The 24,683-nt window shown below is 39.1% G+C and overlaps 1 protein-coding gene, 3 non-coding genes and 1 pseudogene across 9 annotated transcripts in view; all 5 read right to left on the reverse strand.

Moving 5' to 3' along the window:
• Positions 1-24,683, reverse strand: part of SSH2 (slingshot protein phosphatase 2) — a 229,106-nt gene that overhangs the window by 36,423 nt on the left and 168,000 nt on the right. For 5 of the 6 annotated variants that reach the window (XM_043903264.1, XM_043903260.1, XM_043903263.1 and 2 more), the window contains 5 exons: positions 19,046-19,110; positions 10,735-10,856; positions 6,049-6,117; positions 5,202-5,267; positions 793-987 (listed from right to left, as the gene is read on the reverse strand). In XM_043903264.1, the coding sequence (XP_043759199.1) occupies positions 793-987; positions 5,202-5,267; positions 6,049-6,117; positions 10,735-10,856; positions 19,046-19,110 (517 nt within the window). The remainder of the gene's footprint in view (positions 1-792; positions 988-5,201; positions 5,268-6,048; positions 6,118-10,734; positions 10,857-19,045; positions 19,111-24,683) is intronic. The other variant, XM_043903261.1, reaches the window with a different exon arrangement.
• On the reverse strand, positions 3,904-4,009 carry LOC122695944. Its single transcript, XR_006341670.1, has one exon. It is a non-coding gene; the product is annotated as a small nucleolar RNA U13 (small nucleolar RNA).
• LOC122695783 lies at positions 7,512-7,618 on the reverse strand. Its single transcript, XR_006341537.1, has one exon. It is a non-coding gene; the product is annotated as a U6 spliceosomal RNA (small nuclear RNA).
• LOC122695909 lies at positions 16,883-16,948 on the reverse strand (annotated as a pseudogene).
• LOC122695911 lies at positions 17,089-17,168 on the reverse strand. The gene has a single exon (XR_006341644.1). It is a non-coding gene; the product is annotated as a small nucleolar RNA U2-19 (small nucleolar RNA).

The following is a 24,683-nucleotide window of genomic DNA, read 5'->3' on the forward strand; positions in this document are numbered from 1 at the left end:
GACTGCAAAGGGGTGTAAGATCCTTTTAGTAAGTTGCTACTCTTCTTTCCCAGATGTAGAAAATACCTTGTAGGTGAAGAAAGATCAATTCAGAGCAAAATAAACATCCTGATTAATTTCGAAAGCCAGAACTAGGTATGAAAAAATTTCCAAAATAGTCACATAAGTTTCAACACACAGACCTAACTAAAAGGAAATAAACATCAGCTTCAACTTAGGTCTTTATCCAATTCACAGCACAGCAGGGAGATTTAATAAAATATCTACAGACCTGATAAGTCAAATGCGGGCTGAGTAAGACATGAATTATAAAATGTATTTTAAAAAATCTTAACAGAAATTAGTTAAAAATTCCGCATAATAATGTCAGTATTCTTTAACATTGACTGGAAACATCTTGTTTTCTGAAGTGTTTAGAAACATCCGCGCTAAAGCTTTTCAATGTCATTAACTTGCTTAGCAAATGCTTCTTTTACAGATAATGCAAAGACAAGAGCTCAGCCGAACTCCTTTAAAGTCAATTTCCGATTAGTGGAATCGGAATTAATGGGATTTTATGGTACTGCAGTCCTTAACTGTGGAGACTCCGCTGTGCCCCGGTGTGAGACTCTTCAGGTCTTCGCATACAACAGAAAGAACAGAAAGAAAAGGGCAGATGTGTAGGGTCAACAAGGACTAGCATCACTGTAAGGTTAATTCCCTGAGAGGAGAGACTAGGGAGGAACATGCTGCTTCCAGACCCCTGAGAACCTGACAGAGGGGACGTCTGGGATCCCCAGCAAGGTGACTTACATGTCTGTGAAGAGAGCAGGAGAGTCAGGTCGGTGGGACTGCACATCTTGCATAGCGTTCCATTCGTTGACTGAGGACTGGTCTGAGTTGATATGGCTCTCATAGTAACTCACCCAGGTGAGAAACAGGCTGCCGGGGTAGTAGTTATGCATCCTGGCCACCTCACAAGCCTTGTGTAAGCTCTGCAGCGCAGACCTGAAAGACAGGCTGGGAAGTGAGACTGGAGACCTGTGGGACACCTAAAGGCCAGTAACCCATGTATACCCCAAACTCTTCCAATTTAAAAATCTTACAGAAATGGGCCTCTGGAGAATCTACTGCTTGGAAATCAAGATTCTCTGATCCTGATTATAATAATACCATATTCTCTATTCATAGCAATCAACTAGACATTTCTTGCTGAAAAATATGATGCATTATAAAGGTGGGGGGTTGGGGGGGAGTACCAGAACTGACAACCTACCAATGGAAAATAGGTCCAAGTACCTGCGGAGCTCACCATGAACTCACAGTATATTTAGTTAGACATTTGTTGCTGTTGTTTAGTTGGTAAGTCATGTCCAACTCTTTTGTGACCCCCATGGACTGAAGCCCACCAGGCTACTCTGTTCATGGGATTTTCCAAGCAAGAATACTGGAGTGGGTTGCCATTTCCTTCGCCAGGGGATCTTTCCAACCTAGGGACTGAACCCACATCTCCTGTGTCTCCTGCCTTGGCAGGTGGGTTCTTTACTGCTGAGCCCCCAGGGAGACCCAGTTAGATCCAGTTATGGTTATATACAGCTACAGATGGAACCACGATATGGCCTGTATCACCAGAGAACGAAAGAGCTGCTTCATTTACCACACAAAGACTTGTTTCTCTTGGCACAGGGTCACGTAGAGCATATATTCCCTATGATTCTTTGAGGTTCCACAAAGATCACATAGACAGATGTCCCTAAGCCTTGAGGACAAGTCCTTTTATGTCCAGGATGTACTGCTCTAATGACATTTGTCATTCTTGCTGCCTTAGTCCCCCTTAGTCACTTTAAGCCATTTATTCATACCCTTGAGCTACTTTCTAAGAACAGCTCTGGTTATTCTGTGACTAATTAGATCTCTGACTCTAAACCTAGGAACTCAAGAAAGGTAAACAAAACTGAAAAATATTGTTTTGGTTATATACTTGGGAAAAACTTGAGCCAGAAATGCTAGGAAGTTAGTTACTCCAAAGCAGGCATCTTTCTATGTTTTTGTTTACTGATGTATCTCAAGAGCCTAAAAGAATGCCTTCTTTAAAAAAAAAAACAAAACAAGAATGCCTTCTAGTTCAAAGTTAAAATTTGTTGAATGAAATGACTTATTAGCTATAAATTAATATCTCTTTCCTAAGGGAAAATGACATTATGAGAGAACTCTGTGGCCAATCTATTTATATCTTTTGCTTAAAAATGCCTTTTTACTGTTTCTTCTTTCATAACAAATATGATCATGCTCATTTTAGAAAGTTTAGGGATCTCAGGTAAAAGGCAGGAATATCCTGTAATCTGACCACTCAGAAACAACCACTGCTAAGCTTTTAGTATAGATCTTTCTAGTCTGTTTGTCTCTGCAGAGATTTAAAATAAAGACATGATCATATTCCGCATACCATTTAATTTGTTCTTTTACTTTACACTTTGTCGTCAACATTTTTCCATGTCAATAAATGTTCAACTAGATTAATTTTCAATGGCTGCATATTTAGAAACATGGATGTACTGGAATTTAACTGATTCCTAGTTTTTTAGACATTTAAATTGCTTTCCATTTTTTGATACTATTAGAACAACTGATAAAGATTCTTACAGTTAAAAATCTGCACACACCCTTGATTATTATCACCTCAGGATAAATTCTTGGAAGCAGAATCACTATGTCAAAGGGTATACAAAATGGTAAGGCGTACTGGCAAATCCTTCTCCAGAAAGGTCACTCCAGTTTATTTTCCCATCAGTGAGGCTATGACAGTGCTGTTTCTTGAAAACTTGTCAACCTCATATAATGTACATTAAAAAATAAAATTATGACCAATTTGATTGGAAAAACATGCCAGTCCATTTCTACTAGGGAATTAGATTTTCCCGAAAGAACAAAATTGCAGAATCTTTTAAAATGTTTCCTTTTACTCAAACTAAGCCAAATTCTCAGGATTCTCAGCAATTTCAGTTTCATTACACAGATTCAAGTCTCTAGTCACCCATGGCTCAGCAGGTAAAGAATCCACCTGCAATGTAGGAGACGTGCGGGTTGGGAAGATCCCCTGGAGGAGGAAATGGCAACCCACTCCAGCATTCTTGCCTGGGAAATCCCATGGACAGAAGAGCCTGGCAGGCTACAGCCCACGGGGCCACAAAAAGAGGTGGACACGACTGAGCATGAACACATATTCTAAAGTAAAAGCTAGCTTAGTGCAACATACAGGATATTCAATGCATGTTTTCTTCATCCAGGAAACACATACTTCAAAAGCATATGCTATAAGTATTTGGTGCAAGTACCCTAAAACACATTCTAGGCACAGCCACCTTGTATTTCAGCTGTGTACAGGAGAGAGAGGCTATAGTAACCACCTTCCTGTGAAGGAAACACCTGGTCTAAACGTTGCTTTGATTCACACATCATCTACTAGGGTTTTTTGTTTTCCTGTGACTTTCAGTTCACTACTCCCCATGTGGTACACCAAAAAAAGTTTACTCTGCAATAAGCTAACAGAGCTAGGACTAGTCAGTCTACTTTAAAACATCAAAGCTTGAATTACTTGAATCCTAAAGAAATAAGACTGCTTTGTATTCCTGCCCCAAATATAGCTGAGAACACTGCATTTATGGGACTTAGGCTGTTGGGTTTTATTTGGTACAGGTCACATGCATTTTCCTTCAAACTTTAAATGTTTTATTTTGTATTGGGGTACAGCTGATGAACAAGGTTGTCGTAGTTTCAGGTGAGCAGTGAAGGGCCTCAGCCATACATACACATGTATCCATTCTCCCCCAAGTCCCTCTCCCATCCAGGCTGGCACATAACTTTGAGTAGAATTTCATGTGCTATACAATAGGTTCTTATCAGTTATCCATTTTTTTTTTTTTACGTCAGACAGGTAATGTGCCGATGTCGTAACAAGGTTTGTGAGGAGGCACATATCACACAGCAGCGTGAAACACCCAATCATCATGCTCATGAACTACAAAAGGATCTCAGTTATCCATTTTGAATACAGCAGTGTGTAATTGCAGGTCAGTTGCTTTTAACTGAATCTTAGTCAAAAGAGATTATACGTTTTTCTATGAGAAGTTTATCACTGAAATATGCCCTAAAACTAAAAATTGGTCTAAACACATGACCTGAAACTCTGTCCTACCTCCATTACTGTATGAGGTAATAAGATTTAATGGTTCAGTGGACTCTCTTTTAGGACTGCACCCACTTCAAGTCTATCAATCCAGTTATTCAGGGGTAAGTGATCTCCCTGGAGTCTTTTTCGGGCTCCTTTATTTCTCCTTTGGCTTGCATTCTGCCCATTCTGTTCCTCGTGGGGACTTCCATGACAGAACAGGCAACTGAAAGAGGGCTGAAACTCAAATCCCTGACCGGGGGACGACTCTGAATCTTAAGGGTCACATCACTCCCTGCTTATATTGGATCATTTTTCTAGATAATCCAGAACAAGAGAAAAAGAGTGTATTCTGTCTAAATGTAAGAGATACTTGTAGGCCAGTTAGGTGACCTCTCTCAAACTTCAGTTTCTCACCCAACATAAAGAGCTAATAATATTATTTTGGGGAGTTGGTGTGATGATTAGATGTAATCTATGCAGAGCACTAGACTCAATGCCTGACACATACAGTAAGTAACCCCAGAAGTGTCAGTACATCAGCTGATGGTTATTAACAACTACGGTGTTTTTTCTAGAATTTATGTGCATTATATAAATAGTGTCACAAACAGCTGCCAACAATTTAAATGGAAACATCGATATATAATGTAACTCTATCAATGCTATCCCTGATTACCTGAAGAAAGAGGAAATTAATGCAAAGTCATGAATGTTCTAGATGAGGCTCTAGATGGCTACCAACTAACTGAGTCAATGTGTCCCTATAAAGCTCAGTTCCAACAGGCTATGTGATCCATGAAGAATACTTGTGAGTTTCACTTGTTCACCAATGCTGAAGGCCTTACATTGTGGTCATTTGAAAACTGAACTTCTAGGTCATCTTTAACTGTAATGGCCACACAAACAGATTACACAAAATCCTATACACACAAACAGATAACCAGGCATTTTCATAAAGAACTGTTCCATTTCAAATACAATTTCTCACAAAATACTGTTTCAATAACATATTAAAAAAAACTTTTGTAGAGATAATCAAAAGTCCTCTTACCACATTGCCTGCACAGATACAGGTTTGAATATGTGAACTCTGTTATCTGTTGAGACGCTGAACCCACTAAGGAAAACAGAATGAAACAAAAATCCGTTAAGTGAGAGTAGGTTATTTCAGTTGTGAGTTTTCAAGGATGTTTCCTAGGCTAGCAACTGCTGGCTCAGCAGAAGGTATCAAGTACTTTGTGTAGAAGTAAACTGGAGTAGGACTTGACTGAAAAGCTTCCACAAATTGTCTGATTTTATCTACCAAGCAACATGAATGGACTCCCACGTTGGAGTGAGGGAATTACATACCGTTTCCCAGCTGTAGCTATGGACAAACTGTTCTGCTGTATATTTCTACTTGGAAGTCTTGCGGGTTCTTAGTAAACCTGACCCTGGTATTATAAACTGGAGCAAACATCTTGGTCTCTTGGGGACACATTCTAAAAACACCAGGAGGTGGGGGTGGGGGGGTCACTGGAAAGAACTGGCACAGAAATGGGTTGTACTGTAGGCTGACAGCTGGCAGAGGCAGCGAGAGGTTATTTGAAACAGAACATATCATCCTCTGGGAGAGCATTGCAACAGTCCCACATGCTCAGACTAAAGAGTGAGCCAACAGACTAGGTCGTCTTTGTTTGGATTCTTACCATAGTCGGCCCAGAAGAACAGAAGTGAGAGGCTCTGGCAAGTTGTGTTTTTACTCTACTTTACAAAACAGGACTTTAAAAGGACTCGCTGAGCTGCTGATATGACAGTTCAGTCGGGTACAATGGGCCTCCCATTCAGCTGAATGAATGGGCACTAAGATGGAACACCACCCCTTGGCTTTCTGTAGAATAAAAAGGGAAAGCTCTTACCCATCACCATCCAAATGGATTAGGGTGTCACTCCAGAGAGGCAGGACTAAGCCCATGGTACAAGTGCTACTGCAAGACAAGAAATAGTCCATAAGTTACTTTCTGTTACCCTAGGAAGCAGTTCTTTTTTTTAACTCTTTCACCACAAAGGATAAGTCCCTAAGTTCTAAATTCTGACACAGGTGGAGAAATTTCTAACATATTACAACGAATCCAATGTATATGCCAGAAGTTATTTTAAACAGGTGTTTAAACAGTTAGTTACTTATATTAGTATCTGTTATATATCTGTTATATAACTAACTATATATTTGTTAGTTAGATACTTATATATTTAACAAAGAAAACCTAACTGACTCAGCTTCCTGTATTGCTGTCTTGCCAATGGCCGCTGTCTGAAAAGTCCAGGTGATGGCTGATGTGCTACAGGCAGGGCTCAGCCCAAGATTACAGCTCCCAAGTCAACTCTAAGAATTATTTCTAATACCAAGAACTACTGCTGGTTACTGCAGATCTCTGAATGTGATTTGCTCAACTTTAATTACGAGGTTTACACAGATTTATTAAATGCCAGAATATACTCAGTAGTCTAAAAGGGAAAAGTAATTGTTGATGGCTTAGAGAGACAAAAGAGACACACTGCCGTTTAAATGAATAAAACAGTGCTTGGCGGCTATGCACTGAAACAGCATTGCTGAAGTACAGAGTGAACAGGACTCTCAACAACCAACAAAGGGGCAGCTCTAGGATCATGTGTTAGAATATTATTTAAATCACACACACTCCAGGAAAGAAATTAGTTTTAAATTAGTGGAACAGGCTGGGATGGAAACCATGGACTCCCAATTGAGTCTCTACCACATCACTTCTCTGGACAACTATAATTACCTTAGTAAGACTTCTGTGACTTTTTCGCCTTAAGGCTGCCATAAGCCATTTTCCCTTCCATCTAGTCTCCCAAAGGCTCCCACACTCTTTCCCTGCCAATATATCTAGAAAAGCAGTATGATATAGGAGAAAGAACACTGGATGTAGGAGGTGGAACAGTGAAGGATGGCTAAGAACACAGGCTCTGGAGTCAGAGGGGCTCTAGAATCTGGATTCTGACATTAACCATGTAATTAATTGTGTTGTGCTCCAGTTTCCTATCTGTAAAACTAGGATAAAAAATACCTTCTTTATTGGGCTGTTTTGAAGATTAAATTAGATAACACACCAAAAAAAAAAAAGTGTGCAACAGTGCTTAAACATAACAACTACCATTTATTGAGCAGTTAGTTTTACTATGTCAAAAGATCTGAACCTAATCTCCTTCAGTATTTCAATTCCTTTTGACATGTTATTTAACCCCTCTCAGGCTTAGTTTCTTCATCTTAAAATGCAGGTAACAAAACCTAAACCTCATAGGGTTATCATAAAAATCTAACATATTTAAAGTGAAAAAAATATATATATGTTTAAAAAAAAATATGGAACACTTCATGGACTTGCGTGTCATCCTTGCTCAGGGACCATGCTAATCTTCTCTGTATCGTTCCAATTTTAGTATATATGCTGTCGAAACGAGCACTAAAGTGAAAAAAAATTAAGTGAAAAATACATATGACTGTATTGTCATGTAAAACAAATGTTCAATATGAATCTGCAGTGGGTGCTCTAGTAAAATGGAGAGTGATTTTGGCAGGGCAGGGAGGGGGACGTCATGATAACGCGTTAAAAACAATGCAGGGAACATGGGACTCCCATTGCTGGAGTCACTGCAGGGCTAAGGGAGGCTGTCCCCTAGCTGGGCTGCGTCAATGCGCACTTGCTAGCCTGTGTTACTCACAACGCCACTAGTGATTCCAGAGTAGGAGATTCAGATCAAGATTGAACAGCTTAAGCACACCGTAACCTTGAGCTTGAACTCCCGAACAGCTCTTGTGCCAGGCCCTGGAGGGAGGAAGACAGCTCCACCACTGTTTTTGCTGAATAGATAAGATGGGTGCAGAGAAAACCTGTTTTGAAAATGGCTTCTCAAGGTTGAGTGAGTTTTTAGAGTAAGTTTTTTTTTTTTTTCCAAGCAAATGCTTAGCTAGGTCCTAGCAACAAGTATATGAAGGGTCAATAGCTTAGTGGCAAATCAAGAAATTAAGTAACTAAACAAGGTACCAAAGGTTCAAAGGAGTGTGATCCATGGGCTTGTGACCAGACACCAGTTAAACTTTAGACAAGTGACAATGATACGCAGGAACCAAACATCACATTTTCTGCTTGTATTCAGGTCAGAATGTTTTTTTACCTTAAGGAGTAGCTTTATCACATGACAGGAAAGAGAGGCCTGAATTAGGCACATCTAGTATTTTTATCTAGTTTATCTTGAGTCACATGAGATTTCCTCCATTAAAATACAGTTACTTCTTTTAATAGATACTCATCTCATTAAAAAATATTCATTGAGTGGCTTTATGTACCAGACATTTCAAGGTATTGGTGGAATGAAGAAAAATTAAAACATCATAAAGCTCTTTTATAACTTGAAATATATATAAAATGCAATTTGGAAACTAAAGCTATACTTTTTATTAAAAAATTTATCACTTAAAAACTATAACACAATATGTAAAGATCTTACAAAGAGGCTAAATAAATTGGCTGTAATAAGATTTTGAGAATCCTTGGAATGAGCATGTCATAAACATTCTGGGTTCCACTCTGGTTTAATACTGTTCTGAAACATTAACTTTTTATATTCACAGACACAAAGGATACAGGTTCCTTAAACAGCAACTGAGACATAAACGATACTAGATTACCTGAGCAATGGTATTCTGAAGTAGGTAGCATTTTTCTTACTATCTAAGCTCATTCAAACAGAGGGTGTAGGGGAATAATTCATAATATCAAATTTACCAAACAGAATTAAAACTAGTTTCTCTAGCTTTTCTTATCACATTTTGTCTTCCATAAATGAAAATTTTCTTTTGTTGGTCAGGTATGAATCAGGCAGGACTATTACCAAAGACAGATGCAGTTCACTGCGGATAAATTACTGGGCACTCACATTAATAAGCATTCTTTATGATTTCTGGGGATGTTCAGGACAAGGTGAAAGAGAGAGAGCATTAGACACCTGACTTCTCACACTTTGGGTCAGGAGAATCTGAAGTTGTCACCTTCTCTCTCTCGGGCAAGACTCAAATGCTGTGTCCACGCAGCTCCAGTTCCTGTTTTATGGGACTTCCAAAGGAGCAGTCAGGGAGAACCAAATCAAAGGAAGCAAGATGGAGAGCCACATTGTCCACCTGATCTTTCTGTGATGACGGAAGTGCTCTGTCCAACAGGCAAGCCACAAGTCACATAGAGCTAGAGCACGTGAAATGTGGCTAGTTGTGGCAGAGGAACTGAAACTTTAGTTTTATTTAATTTTATTTAAATAGTTACAATGTGATTAGTGGCTAACATACTAGACAGTACAGATCTAGAAAGATAAAAACCCAAGTCAGAGGTTTTAAAATACTAATGAATGTAGGCAAGATAGGTATTCTTACAGGATGAATACTTCTGGAAAGATCCGCTGCTTACTAACAGGAGAGGTTAAAACCGGGCAGAAGAAAAAGCTTCCTAAATGTGGTTTTCAATCCTGTGTAATTGCAGGGCATTACAATTAAAGGCTGTAAGTGGTATACAAGGTAACAACTCTGGCCCTGTGATCCTGGTGAACCCACAAATCATTTTCAGGCTGACTGCTATGTTCAAGCTCAGGTAAACACTAGTTTGAAAATCTTTCTGGTGACAGTGTGATTTTTTTTTTCCCCTCCTTCCAACATTAGGACAATGAGAATAGCTCTCGGTCTTCTTTGCTCTCTGTAGCTAAATTCTCCCAGCCTGGGTCACACCCCTAGCTACTCCACAATTGCATTCTAGTCCTGAACCAGGAAGTCAAGCTTTGAGACATCTGGCAGGATTTCCTGAGGCTTATTATCTACAATGCAAAGATCTGCTTAGCAGCCACATTCCACAGTCTTCCTAAGATTTCTCCAGAAAAAGTGGGAAGATAAAAAAAGAAAGCGACAAGCCTTCGGGGCACAAAGGAGCCAGGTTCTGTGTGATATCTTTAATCTTAGGATGTAAAATGCTGCTAAAGTCAAAGGTGAATATTATAAAAGGTTCTGTTTTGAGTTTTAGAAATCATCCTTCCCCCCTCCTTTCTAACTCAGAAGAAGAAAAAAGGAAGTGTGACATCTGACAGAAGCAAGGTGTAAGGCCATGGATGTAAGAGACTGGAATTAAAGTGGGCTCTCTTTGCCCCCAGAACCTACTGGTACAAAATCACAAAGGATGTGTGCCCCAGAATCACCAAGTGAGTCATTATGGCTTAAAATAAAGTGGATTGCAAAGAAAAGCCATTTTTTTCCCTCCTTGGAGACAGAACTTTAAACCATTTGCTTTATATCATTACTACCTAAAGATGAGAGGAAGAAGGTAAGGAAGAGTGGTAAATTAGGGACGCATAACCAAACACATCACTAAACAATTTTGTCTCTAAAGATTGTGTGGCTAAGATACTTTTGATGTTCTCTAGTTTTACATGCTGAACTTTTTAGAGGTAGAACTGCATAAGATGTTCTTGTGATAATTCAAAAGGTAACTAGAGTAGGTTGTTTAAAAAGAGGTTATTCCATCCTCCCATTTGAGGTAGCATACCTGTCATTAGAGGAGAAATCCATTCCTAAGACGATGCTTTCTTCAGTGTCTTGTCTACCATTAGTTGAAACCACTACCATATAGCGTGTTCGATTCTGGTAAGTACTTTCTAGTCTTACAGCCTGGAAATTAAGAAATTCACAACATCAATTTAAGATCATTCAGCCCTTTTTACAACACCATTTTAAAGTATACTCAGGGAGACAGCAGAGCCATAGTCAGGAGATCTAAATTTAAATTCCAACTCATGTATTAACTACAAAGCTTTCAGTAAGTTATTTGGAAGGGATATAATAATACCTATTCTGCTGGGTTATAAGAATCATATGAAATAATGCATGTGAAGTACAGTGCTTGGCATATACTAAATGCTCAATAAACATTTGCTGTTAGATTAATTTATAACAGTAACAATTACCTGGGCATGTTCTATTGATCTAAGAGTGGAATGTGATCTGTGACTCACAGATCCAAGTCCCACCAACAATTATAATACAAAGCAAAGTTTATTTATTTATTCATTTTTATTTTTTCCATTTATTTTTATTAGTTGGAGGCTAATTACTTTACAATATTGTAGTGGTTTTTGCCATACATTGACATGAATCAGCCATGGATTTACATGTGTTCCCCATCCCGATCCCCCTCCCGCCTCCCTCTCCATCCCATCCCTCTGGGTCTTCCCAGTGCACCAGCCCTGAGCACTTGTCTCATGCATCCAACCTGGGCTGGTGATCTGCTTCACCCTTGATAGCATACTTGTTTCAATGCTGTTCTCTCAGAACATCCCACCCTCGCCTTCTCCCACAGAGTCTAAAAGTCTGTTTTGTACATCTGTGTCTCTTTTTCTGTTTTGCATATAGGGTTATTGTTACCGTCTTTTTAAATTCCATATATAAGCGTTAGTATACTGTATTGGGCTTTATCTTTCTGGCTTACTTCACTCTGTATAATGGGCTCCAGTTTCATCCATCTCATTAGAACTGATTCAAATGAATTCTTTTTAATGGCTGAGTAACATTCCATTGTGTATACGTACCACAGCTTTCTTAACCATTCGTCTGCTGATGGGCATCTAGGTTTCTTCCATGTCCTGGCTATTATAAACAGTGCTGCGATGAACACTGGGGTACACGTGTCTCTTTCAGTTCTGGTTTCCTCGGTGTGTATGCCCAGGAGTGGGATTGCTGGGTCATATCACAGTTCTATTTCCAGTTTTTTAAGGAATCTCCACACTGTTCTCCATAGTGGCTGTACTAGTTTGCATTCCCACCAACAGTGTAAGAGGGTTCCCTTTTCTCCACACCCTCTCCAGCATTTATTGCTTGTAGACTTTTGGATAGCAGCCATTCTGACTGGCGTGTAATGGTACCTCATTGAGGTTTTGATTTGCATTTCTCTGATAATGAGTGATGTTGAGCATCTTTTCATGTGTTTGTTAGCCATCTGTATGTCTTCTTTGGAGAAATGTCTGTTTAGATCTTTGGCCCATTTTTTGATTGGGTCATTTATTTTTCTGGAATCGAGCTGCAGGAGTTGCTTGTATATTTTTGAGATTAATCCTTTGTCTGTTGCTTCATTTGCTATTATTTTCTCCCATTCTGAAGGCTGTCTTTTCACCTTGCTTATAGTTTCCTTTGTTGTGCAAAAGCTTTTAAGTTTAATTAGGTCCCATTTGTTTATTTTTGCTTTTATTTCCAATATTCTGGGAGGTGGGTCATAGAGGATCTTGCTGTGATTTATGTTGGAGAGTGTTTTGCCTATGTTCTCCTCTAGGAGTTTTATAGTTTCTGGTCTTACATTTAGATCTTTAATCCATTTTGAGTTTATTTTTGTGTATGGTGGTAGAAAGTGTTCTAGTTTCATTCTTTTACAAGTGGTTGACCAGTTTTCCCAGCACCACTTGTTAAAGAGGTTGTCTTTTTTCCATTGTATATTCTTGCTTCCTTTGTCAAAGATAAGGTGTCCGTAGGTACGTGGATTTATCTCTGGGCTTTCTATTTTGTTCCATTGATCTATATTTCTGTCTTTGTGTCAGTACCATACTGTCTTGATGACTGTGGCTTTGTAGTAGAGCCTGAAGTCAGGCAGGTTGATTCCTCCAGTTCCATTCTTCTTTCTCAAGATTGCAAAGCAAAGTTTAATATCCCAGAGGAGTATGCTCTATTGAACTCTTACAGATTATGCACTATAACATCTTCTTGTTTCAGATATCTGAAGTTTATATTATTTTTGTCAAAATTATGATATTTTAAAAGGGCTTTCAGAAAATTCAAATATGCACATGGTCTTGGATGACATTAAAAGCTTAGTGTCAGCATGATAATGGCCTTGTTGATTATACCTTTTTCTTAAATGTCTGGAGTAAGAGGACATGGTGCCCAAGTTTTACTTTAAGATCTTCCAACAGTGGGAAGCAAAAAGATATTCTCCAGTAGTGAATGGAGAGACTATGATATGCCCAGATAATGGAACATTACTCAGTGTTAAAAAGAAATGAGCTGTCAAGCCATGAGAAGACATGGAGGAATCTTACATGCACATTACTAAGGGAAAGAAGCCAACAAGAAGAAGCTAGATATCTCCTGTATGGTTCCAGCTCTATGACATTCTGGAAAAGGTAAAACTATGGAGTCAGTAAAAAGATCAGTGGTTGCCAGGGGTTAGAGGAGCACTAAGGATTTTTAGGGCAGTGAAATAACTCTGCATGATACTAAAGTGGTGGACTACATACATGTCACTATGTATTTGTCAAAACCTGTAAAATGTACAACACCCAAGGGTGAACTCTTCTGTAAACCACAGACTTTGATAATAACGATTTGTCAATGTAGGTCCATCAATTGTAAAAGATGTTTGGCTCTTGTGGGAGACAGTGATAGTGGAGATGGCTATGCATGAGCAGGAATAGAGGGTATGTGGGAAGTCTCTGCACCTTCTGCTCAATTTTACTGTGAACTTACAACTGTTCTAAAAAATAAAGTCTACTAAAAAAATTTGCTAAGAGGGTAGGTCTTCTGCTAATTGTCACCATCATCATCATTGTAAGGAGGAGGAAGAAGATGGAAGGAGGGAGGGTTGGAGGGAACTTTTATTTATTTTTGGCCACACTGCACAGCATGTGGGATCTTAGTTCCCCAACCAGGGATTGAACCCATGTCCCCTGCATTGGAAAGCAGATTCTTAACCACTGGACCACCAGGGAAGTCTCTGGAGGAAACAATCAGAGGTGATGAATATGTCCATGGCACAGACTCTGGTGATGGTCTCACAGGCAAAGGAAAAAAAAAAAGAGCCATCAAATGACCCACTTAGTAAGGCAGAGGTGAGGCACTCCTGGCTGTCTTTCTGCCTCTACTCTGACTCTCTGAGGAAAAGCTACCTTGTGAGCACAGACACCAAAAGTAGCTACATTAAAGCTTGTTTCTAATAAGAGCTCATACACCAAGAATGTAATTCCCACCATTCTGACTCCATGTAGCAGGTAGAAAGCTGTACTGCTGACTTTTACTTTCCATGAAATAACAGGACATTTCAAACCAAATTCACCTGTGAGAAGTTAAGAGGTAATTAATATTTAGACTGACAAAGGTCTAGTCCTATGGGCTCAGACTGAGGGAACACTATACACAGAGTAATGGCCAGCAGCAAATGCACATGAGGAGGACTGGGGGGCAGCACAGACTCTGAGGCTCCAGAAACACTCCACAAAATATTAAATCAACCAAACACCTGGTGCAAGTAAACTAGAATTTCTAATAAACAAGATCTCAGGTATTATTACATACCTAGATATTATTACATATCTAAACCTGGGCCTCCCTGGTAGCTCAGAGGTTAAAGCATCTGCCTTCAATGCGGGAGACCTGGGTTCGATCCCTGGGTCGGGAAGATCCCCTGGAGAAGGAAATGGCAACCCACTCCAGTATTCTTGCCTGGAGAATCCCATGGACGGAGGAGCCTGGTGGGCTACAGTCCATGGGGTCACAAAGAGTCGGACACGACTGAGCGACTTCACTTCACTTCAAACCTGGGCCTGCTTTGGCAAGCTCTAACTGTTCAGTTTCCTGAATATGTATGTTAGAGGACTTTTATGCTGTCAAAGCTCTGAAGATTTCTGGAAAAGTTCACATGCAAATGGCATGCGGACAACTGAACTGTGCTTCTGGTCATTTATTTACAACTTCTACACCAATTAGTGGAGACTGACTGGCTCAGTGGAAGCCAATACAAGTAAAAACAAAAACAAACAAATAAACTCCATAAATATTACCTATTATGTAAGTTACCAGGCCAAGTTAGCAAGTTTGGGATATTCAAATAAAACATTAGTTGTGTTTCTTTTACAAGTGAGGTGTGTGTTTGTGTATCTATGTATCTATTTAAAATATGAAGAGCATTTCAAATGTTTGGCCCTCCCTTGTCTAGTCTAACCATAACGGAAGATCCCAAACCTAATGGGGAAGGTCCCAGTCATCTCACTCTAATTTAGGCATGAGTTATTGGCTTCCCTGGTGGCTCAGTGGTAAAGAATACACCTGCCAATGCAGGAGATATGGGTTCAATCCCTGGGTTGGGAAGATCTCCTGGAGAAGGAAATGGGAACTCATTCCAGTATTCTTGCCTGGGAAATTCCACAGAGATGCCTAGTGAGCTACAGTCCACAGGGTCACAGAAGAGTTGGACACGACTTAGCGACTAAACAACAACAACTGGCACATCACAGATTCACTCCATTTTCAGCTTCTTAGATGGAAGAATCGCACTTAGAAGTCTTGGGATTTGATCATGGACCTCTAGATGGTACCTACAGCTAATACTAACTTTTTACTAAGCAGAAATGGAGCTTTAATCAGGGAGTTAGGAAGCCATCACGTTAATTTAATACCTATGTCCTAATTAGAAGGATAACATTAAATTTTTTTATGATTTTCTTTTTTTTTTTTTTTTCAAAGCCTCAAGTCAACTTGAGGCTTCAAAATTCCCTGTAAGCTTCAAGATTCTAGACTAAGGAATTAAATTAAAATTTAAGAGCCACAAGATAAAGAAAAACCTAATACCCACCCTGGTTTGAGATCTATTTCACTCCTCTGTTGGGAATTTAACAATATCGAATAACTGAATCCATCAAGCCAATCAGAGAAATATAATTAAAAATAGCATTTTTCAGATAATACTGTAATATTAGAACTGGCTGCAATTCCAGTATTTCCTCAGTTTCCAGAACTTCCATGGAATAGATGGCCTGAATAAGACAATGATTTGGATGCATTTGATTAACTGAAGCTCTCATTGAAAAGGATACTACTGAGGTTTACTCTAATTACCCAAATAAAATAGCATTTTGGATTTTAAAAGGTGGCAGCAATAGCAACTGAGAAAAGTACTCTAAGAAAGTCCCTTTATTGCTAAATTTGGAATCCTAATACAAGTTTCAGGAGAACTAGGTCCAGCAATCCTAGGTCTGAGAAGTCATTTCATGACTCTTTTTGAGAGATAAGAACCCCACTGTTCTCAAAGCTCATCTATCAAAGAATGTTAAAACTTCCCTCATTTAAATGCTTAATCTGATTACAAGCAGTTCAAGAACTGATACAATAACTTGCCTCCTCAGCATCACCCAAGTTAGGAAATACTCCTCCTGAAGTTTACCTTTAATCTCTTTCCCCCAAGTCTTACATCATGCCCCTGCATGCCATGTTTACCCTGAGGGAATCCACATTATAAAGTCCCAATGTCTAGACATGCAGCTCACCCAATCCATCAGAAAGGTTTCAAAAGTATGTAAATATTAATTTCTAGCCAAAGAACAAAGCAAAGTTAATATCTAAAATTAAAATAGACTTCAGATGTGACACTAATAGAGTAAAGAACACTGTCTTCAAAAGAACAGAGCTTGAGGGAGTCTCTGGGTTTTGTTATTTTTTAAAAATCACTATGAAATTCTTAAAAAACAAATAAACAACTCTAGGACTTATATCGGTGAAGTCATTAAAAGCAGGTTTATTTACTGACATGGAAAGACACCCATAGGAAAGTGTGATGAAAGCAGGTTATAAGACATTTATATTTTTAGCTTTCTATTTCAAAAAAGGAAAAAAAAAGGCACTATCTGACATGACATACACTTTTTTTCTTCTTTCATTTCTGAGCTCAGATCAAGTGTAGAAAACAACAGTTATAAAGGTCAGTAATATATTTTTTATCATTGCTCAGAACTGATCAGCCTTTCGAACATATACTGTCCCTTCCCCAAGTCTCATTCAACCATTGACAAGTCTTCAGTGATCCACTGTCACCTTTATAAGCACGTACAACCTAGAAATAAGTTTTAAATTACTTTATATTTTTGCTTGTCAGCACTACAGAGATCATGCTTTAGGTAGACTGCAAGGTTTTCTGACGCTCAGGTTTGGCTGTTTTCATCAATGACCCAGTTCAGTAAGAGCAGATTGCAGAGCATCAGACACGTCGTTGTTGTTCAGTTGCCAAGTCCAGTTCGACTCTCTGTGACCCATGAACTGCAGCATGGCAAGCTTCCCTGTCCTTCACTATCTCCCTGAGTTTGCTCAAACTCATGCCCCTTGAGTCAGTGATGCCATCCAACCATCTCATCCTCTGTCACCCCCTTCTCGTCTTGCCCTCAGTATTCCCAGAATCAGGGTCTGTTATAGTGAATCAGCTCTTCGCATCAGGTGGCCAAAGTATTGGAGCGTCAGCGTTAGCATTAGTCCTTCCACATACTCTTACACATACACTTAAGACTAAGAAGGATAATCATCCAAAGAGTAAAAATGATTTTCTTGGGGTATAGGACACAAAGTGCTTTTTACTTTGTTCTTTATGAATTTCTGTACTGTCTGATTAAAGACAAAACATTTTCTTTTTGGAAAAAAATCAATGTACTATACAACAAAACCAAAAAACTCATTTTCTTAAATTCTCCTGCAAATTACTCAAGGACGCCTTCTAGTAGTACCTTGCCAGAACCTCAGTTCTAGTTAAAAATATTAGCTAAAGTTACTTTAAATGTTAGGAAAGTTCTTAATTTCCTAGTCTGTTTTTTTTTAATTAAATGGGTCTTTGATAATCTGTAAGAGTACTATAAAACCACTGTCTTCATTTTATCAGCTACAGTTTTCCTAAGTACTAATGCTTAAGACTGTATTTACAATGTAGATCTTTCCTGGAGGAAAAATTAGTTTAGTCCTATTTTCAATGCTAAAGCAAAATGTGGGATTTAGTGCCTCTATTTGTTGTTGAATTATTAAAAAAATAAAAGCAGTACTTTCAGTTGACTAGCAAACTTTTAACCTTATGCACAATCCCCAGGATGAGAGTTTCAGCATTTCAAATTTAACTCAAAACAAAGGACTTTGCTTTGAGTCTACAAATACTTCTTTCAGTTAGAAAAGTGCTAATTTGTCCAAAGTCACACAATGTATTCACTCATTTTCTTGAAGATGACTCACTCAATAATCTGAAACATAATGACTATGTGTTTGCAACAATTCAAAACAACTGCTGTAAAATGGCTTATCACTTGAACTCTGAATTCATTCAAAGGCTTCAGTTACATTTTTTGAATTTATACTTTATAAATGTAAAGCAGCTGAAGCTGCATATTTTAGCAGCAAAGAAAAAAAATTAATTGCCAATTCAGCCTTCCTAACTGCTCCCTTATGCTTTCCCAAATCTCTAGTGGTTGAAATTATTTTAACATTTGGAGGTGCAATCCCAACTCTGGAATTTTATTAATGAGAAGAAGATAAAGTGAGTGATCGATCTCAGCTTTAGCTCTACCAAAGCTCACAGTTTTTGGAAACTATCCACAAATTTCTATTTTTAATACATGCAAGTGACTGTTATGGATTTTAGAGGGGTTGTTCTCAAAGTGTGATTCCTGGACCAGCAGCATCAGCAATACTTGAAAACTTGCTAAAAGTGTAAATATTACTGCCTCCTTCTCCCCAAATCAAACTCTTGAGGTGGAGTCCAGCAAATGGCAGTTTAACAAGCTTTGCAGGTGATTCTGATGTACTCTGAAGTTTGAGCATCACTGCTTCAGAATGTGTGAGTTATGGTCAGTAACTCACAAACTGGTGCTCAGCAAGTCTTGGATCATCAAATTATTTCACATCATTTCAGATTAGCTCACATCCCCAGTTACATTCTAAGCTCTTTGCTGATGTCATTCTTCTTTTCTAGTCCACATAGTTCCCAGCACTGTGCCGGGACATAAAAATGACTGTTTAATGTTTGCTATCTTAGTCTTTTGAAGAAGAAAGTTATAATAATACCACTAACTTACCAGCCTGATGTTGTCTTCTGGGCGAAGTAATATGAACATTGCTTGGAGATGCTGTTGGAGATCACCTGGTGAAATTTACAAAACAAACGATAATTATTCTCCATTGTAATGTTAAGAGAGAGGATTCCTTCTACCCTAATAACTTGTGTAAAAGAAAGTTCTGGTTCACTGAGGGGCTCTAATTAGACAGAGAAACTGAGTGTCTTTATATGAATGGTGGACTGCATCTCCATACATTCACTTTTAAGTTTATACTACATTAAAATTTGCTTTGTGTTGGTCCTAGCTGCACTTGAGACCAATCATAGTTTTGTACTATGACTGATGTTGATGAGAATGATGGGCAGAGAAAGCACTGGCTGTGTTTTCAGGGCCACAGAAGGCGGAACTGAGGGAATCTTGAAATTGAGGTGTATGGTATGTAGTGTTAGAATCATTCCTAACTTAAAAAAAGCTAACCATTTTGCCATTCCTATTTTTGTAACTGTAATATTCAGCTGCAAAAATCATAATTAAAAAGATTCTTAGATTCCCCCCGGAATAATGTCAACAGTTAAAAATAATTTTCACATTAGTAGCTGATATTAAAAAGACAGTACTTATTAAATAGGCTTCCCAGATGGGGCAAAGGTAAAGATTCCGCCTGCCAATGCAGGAGATGCAGGTTCAGTCTCTAGGTTGGGAAGACCCCCTGGAGGAGAAAGTGACAACTCACTCCAGTATTCTTGCCTGAAAAGTTCTACGGGCAAAGGAGCCTGGAGGGCTACAGCCCATAAGAGTCGGACATGACTGAGCAACTGAGCATGCACTTATTGAATACATCAAATCTTGGGAATTCCCTGGTGGTCCAGTGGTTAGGATTCTGTGTGTTCACTGCTGAGGGCGTGGGTTCAATACTTGGTCAGGAACTAAGATCTTGCAAGCCACATGGTATTGCCAAAAAAAAAAAGAAAAATTCATGTATGTGTGTATAAATACAGTAAACCTCAAGGGATATAAATTCTAGTGAACATATCATTAGGTGCTTTAAAATGGCCAATCATTATTTCAATCCTCACTAGTTTTTATACATTCTATAAAACTAAGTTGAAAATTTCTTTGTATCAAACTATTATAGATTTCCTCATGTTCCCTACTGTACTAGGAAATCTCAAAGCTTTGGCTGTGTGTTAGTTGCTCAGTCGTGTCCGACTCTTTGCAACCCCATGGACTGCAGCCTGTACCAGGCTCCTCTGTCCATGGAATTCTCCAGGCAAGAATACTGGAGTGGGAAGCCATTCCCTTCTCCAGGTCATCTTCCCAACCCAGGGATTGAACTCGGGTCTCATGCATTACAGGCAGATTCTTTACTGTCTGAACCACCAGGGAAGCTTTGGCTAGTGAGAGATAATTAGATAATGTGCTGTCATAAATGATGATGAGAGAACAAAAAAACTTCATTCCTGCCCAACCCTTTTTTGAGAGTCTAAAGTAACTAACGCAGCTGCATAATCACAGATGCCAGTGTAACCTGTTCTCACACTGGTCTTGGAATCTCCATACATACTTTTCCTCTAGGTAACTTCATAGCTGTTAATTATCAGATGAAATACTGATATGTGCAAGAAGTGGAGAGAGATAGGAATAAAAAAAAGTAGGCTGGCAAACAGATGTTGTCCGTCCTGTGGTACTTGTGGGATCTTAGGCTCCCTGACTAGGGATGGAACCCAGACCCTCAGCAGTGAAAACACAATCCTTACCACTAGACCACCAGGGAATTCCCCCCTTTTGTTCTCTTAAAGAATAGTTTTTTTTGCCTTTCCCCCCCATTTTACTGTTGGCTTCTTTACTTCTTCTATTGAAGAATATTTCAACTTTCAAAATTAAAAAGAAGAGTCATTATGTTTGCCCAGGTTCATTCTATTATACTTCAAACCCAGAGACACAATATAAGTCTCATGTACAAGAACCAGTGTGGGTTCATAGCACAAATCCAAGAGAAATGAAAACATGTGTCCACACAAACACGTGTACACAATGTTCACAGCAGCATTATTCATATTAGTCCTCAAATGGAAAACACGCAAATGTCTATCAACTGATGGATGGATAAATAAAATGTGGTATATATCCATACACTATGATACTATTCTATCATAAAAATATACATACTATCACATGGATGAGTCTTGAAAGGGGCCATGTCTCAAGTGAAAGGTGCCTGTTTCAAAAGATTGTGTATATGGTTCCCCTTATACGGAACACCCATAATAGACAAATCTATAGAGACAGGATGTAGATTAGTGATTGTTCAGGGATAGAAGGGAGGGTGGGGGATATAGGGAGGGACAGATAATGGGTACTGGGTTGCTTTTTGGGGTGATGAAAATGTCCTAAAATTAGATTAGTGGTGATGGATGTGTAACTCTGTGAATATACTGAAAAAAAATCACTGAATGTACACCTTAAATGGGTATATTGGGTAAATAATATAGTATTTATGTCCCAATAAAGCTGTTAAAAAAAGAAAAGAACGAGAGTGGGGAGACAAAGTGTTAGGTATAAACAATGAAGAATGACAATTACTAGCTACAATTGAGGTAAGCAGCTCGGGCTTTTTAAAAACTAAGTTTTCCTTTTGTTCTATGAAGACAAATAACCTGAGGAAAGAATTTTCAGGATGGAGAACTTCCAGAGGAGAAAAATGTTTCTGGGCAAATGATCAGTTGCTAAGTCATGTCTGACTCTTGCAACCCATGGACTGTAGCCTGCCAGGCTCCTCTGTCCATGGGGTTTCCTAGGCAAGAATACTGGAATGAGTTCTCATTTCCTCCTCGAAAGGATCCTCCCTACCCGCAGATGGAACCTGCGTCTTCCGCCTCTCCTGACATGGCAGGTGGGTCCCTTTATCACTTGGGCCACCTGGGAGGCCCTCCTGGGCGAGGAGTAGCGGTAAACCCCCATTCCAGCTACTACTGGCCCAAAGATCTAGCTGGCTTCTCAGAAGGTTCATCCAAGTCAGGGAGCCCTACCCCTACAAAGGGGCTTCTTCTGCGAGCGGGGCATGTAGAAGTACAGGATTGTTTGTGGTGAAAAGCACTGCCATGAACAAAGTGGGTGCTTCCTACTAGGAAACCGTCCTTCATAGAGACTAACTGAGGCAACACACCTGAACCATTAAGATCCCCTTCCTACATCTTGTTTTCATATATTTCACTGTTCGTAGTGAAGTTTTAGACTTGTTTGATTTTATAGACGTTTGGTTGTTTTTTTCTTTAAAATGTTAGCAGACACTCACTTATGATATTGCCTTTTGATTACAAAAAAGTACTTGGACATTTTTAATGAAGCCCAGATAAAATTCTAACTAGTTTGAGAAACATGCAGAAGAAAGTACCATGAGACAGAGGAAGCCCTTGATCTGCTCTCAATTCTGCAATCATCTTTTCAGTTACTGTGGACTTGGCCAAGGGAGCTCCCAGCTTATGTGAAGGTCTGGCTCTGTGAGCTGCATTTATACTCACACTGCCTCATCTGTTCTGGTTTGAATCACAAATAAAGTCCATTCAGTTTGTGTTAAATCTGCTTTTCTTTTTGGTATAGAGAAAGCTCAGTGGACAAGGTCAAGTAGAAACCTGGGTGGCAGCTGAGTGTGGAAGTCTGACCAAAGAAAAAGACCAACCAGGGCCAGGAGCTTTAAAAGCCCCTGACCCCACTTACCACTACATGCCACAGAGCAATTTAACTAACATCTTAGTCAGACCAAGCTGGATTTAAGCCAATATTTCATCTTCTTTTTACTGTTAAGTGATAAATATCCACAGCAAACAGAAACACAAAGCTCAACTGGGTCTACTTCCTCTGTGCATTCACGTTTTGGGTGAGTTTTTTTGCCTGCCTCTTTTAAAAAATTTTCCACGGCTGAGGTTTTGGTAGGAGGATAATACTGTCCAATGAGCTGGATTATAATTCTGAGCTACTATGTTTTGAACTAGATGAAGCCCCAAACAAGAAGTAGGGCAGCCACTAACATAACCGAGATTATCTGGACTGGAGCTAAACTCAACTACTGGCTCAATGGGACGCAAGCTTTCTGGTTTTCACCTCTGACCTACACACTCAAGGTTTACAGTCTTCTTTGTTCTTTTCTTACTAATTATAATTTCCTCCACTCCTTGAGGTAATACGTCATCCAAATGGCCTATTTTGGACAATAAGCAAACACTCTTTGTGTAGCACTGATTGATGTTTCCCTAACTGTTGTTCTGAGGACAACCAACTTTTATCTTTCCCTCAAAATGATACAAATTAGACTTGCTGTTTAGAAGAGAGGTGTAAGGCTGGTTATCTTCTTAAACTATGGATATCCTATACCTGGTGACCTTTCTCCTGAGACAAACTTTCTTTGATTCTTTCTTAACCTCACACCACAGATGCACCTAACTCTAGAGAAGTCTAACATATGGAAATATAAATGCATCTTCTACTGTTAGTGGGTGTGATACTGTGATTTATAATAAGAAATATATTTCATCTCTGTCCAGTTTGTGGCACAGAGTTTTTAATATTATTGGAATTTCTTAAATGATGGGAGCCACGAAGATGTCTTCTGTTATATTAATGACCTGACACTCTAGGAAAGTGCCTCGGGATGGGGCTGGTTGCCAGGGGAGACCACCACGTGATCAGAGGGTTGGGATTTCCTTGTCTGGGGAGGGAAGAGGGGCTGAAAGTTGAATGGATTACCAATAGCCAATAATTTAATGATGTCAGTGTCATGAAGCCAGCACAAAAACGCAAAAAAGCAGGGTTCAGAGTGCGGCTAGATTGAGGAACGCATGAAGATTGGGGAGCGAGTACACCCAGAGGGTACAGAAACCTAGTGCCCCTTCCCAAATATCTTGCCTTGTACATCTCTTCCATCTGGCTGTTCTGAGTTATATCCTTTTACAATAAGCCAGCCATCCAGTAAGTAAAATGTTTCTCTGAGTTCTGTGAGCTGCTCTAGCAAACTACACAATCCCAAGGAAGGGGTCACTGGAACATTCAATCTACGACAAGTTGGACTGGTGACTGGCATCTGAAGTGGGGGATGGGGGGGCGGCCTTATACAATAGAGCTCTTAACCTGTGGAATCTGACACTACCTTCAGATAGTGTCAAAAATGAGTTGAATTGCCGGATACCCAGTTAGTGTCTGAGAACTGCTTGGAGGTGTGGGAAAAAAAGCCTCACATTGTTATTAGGTGAAGAATATTAGCAGGTTATTTCAAAATCAGAGCATTATACCCATACCTAAGTGAACATTTATTTGATGACTCCCTGTTTCTATATAAGTCTTCTGAATTACATTTTCAGTTTTTTTAATGTGAACACCAATCAAGACATAGACTCTGGTATTTAAATATGTCATATAATAACTCTTATTATCACAATAGTGACACTGAATTTACTTTAAATTAGTAATATACCATATTAGTCTTGTGACTTCCCTAGAGAGCAGACAAAAACAAATACTATCTTTGGTCAACTGATACTGCATAGGATTTGAGGAAACATCTGAACATCTTTTAGCTGATTACCAAAACCTTACTCGAGAAATCACATTAAGATGTCAATAATGTCTTTTTGTACCTTATTATTTTTCCAACAAAAATTAA

The sequence above is a fragment of the Cervus elaphus genome, chromosome 5, assembly GCF_910594005.1.
Source record: "Cervus elaphus chromosome 5, mCerEla1.1, whole genome shotgun sequence".
Classification (NCBI taxonomy): Eukaryota; Metazoa; Chordata; class Mammalia; order Artiodactyla; family Cervidae; genus Cervus; species Cervus elaphus.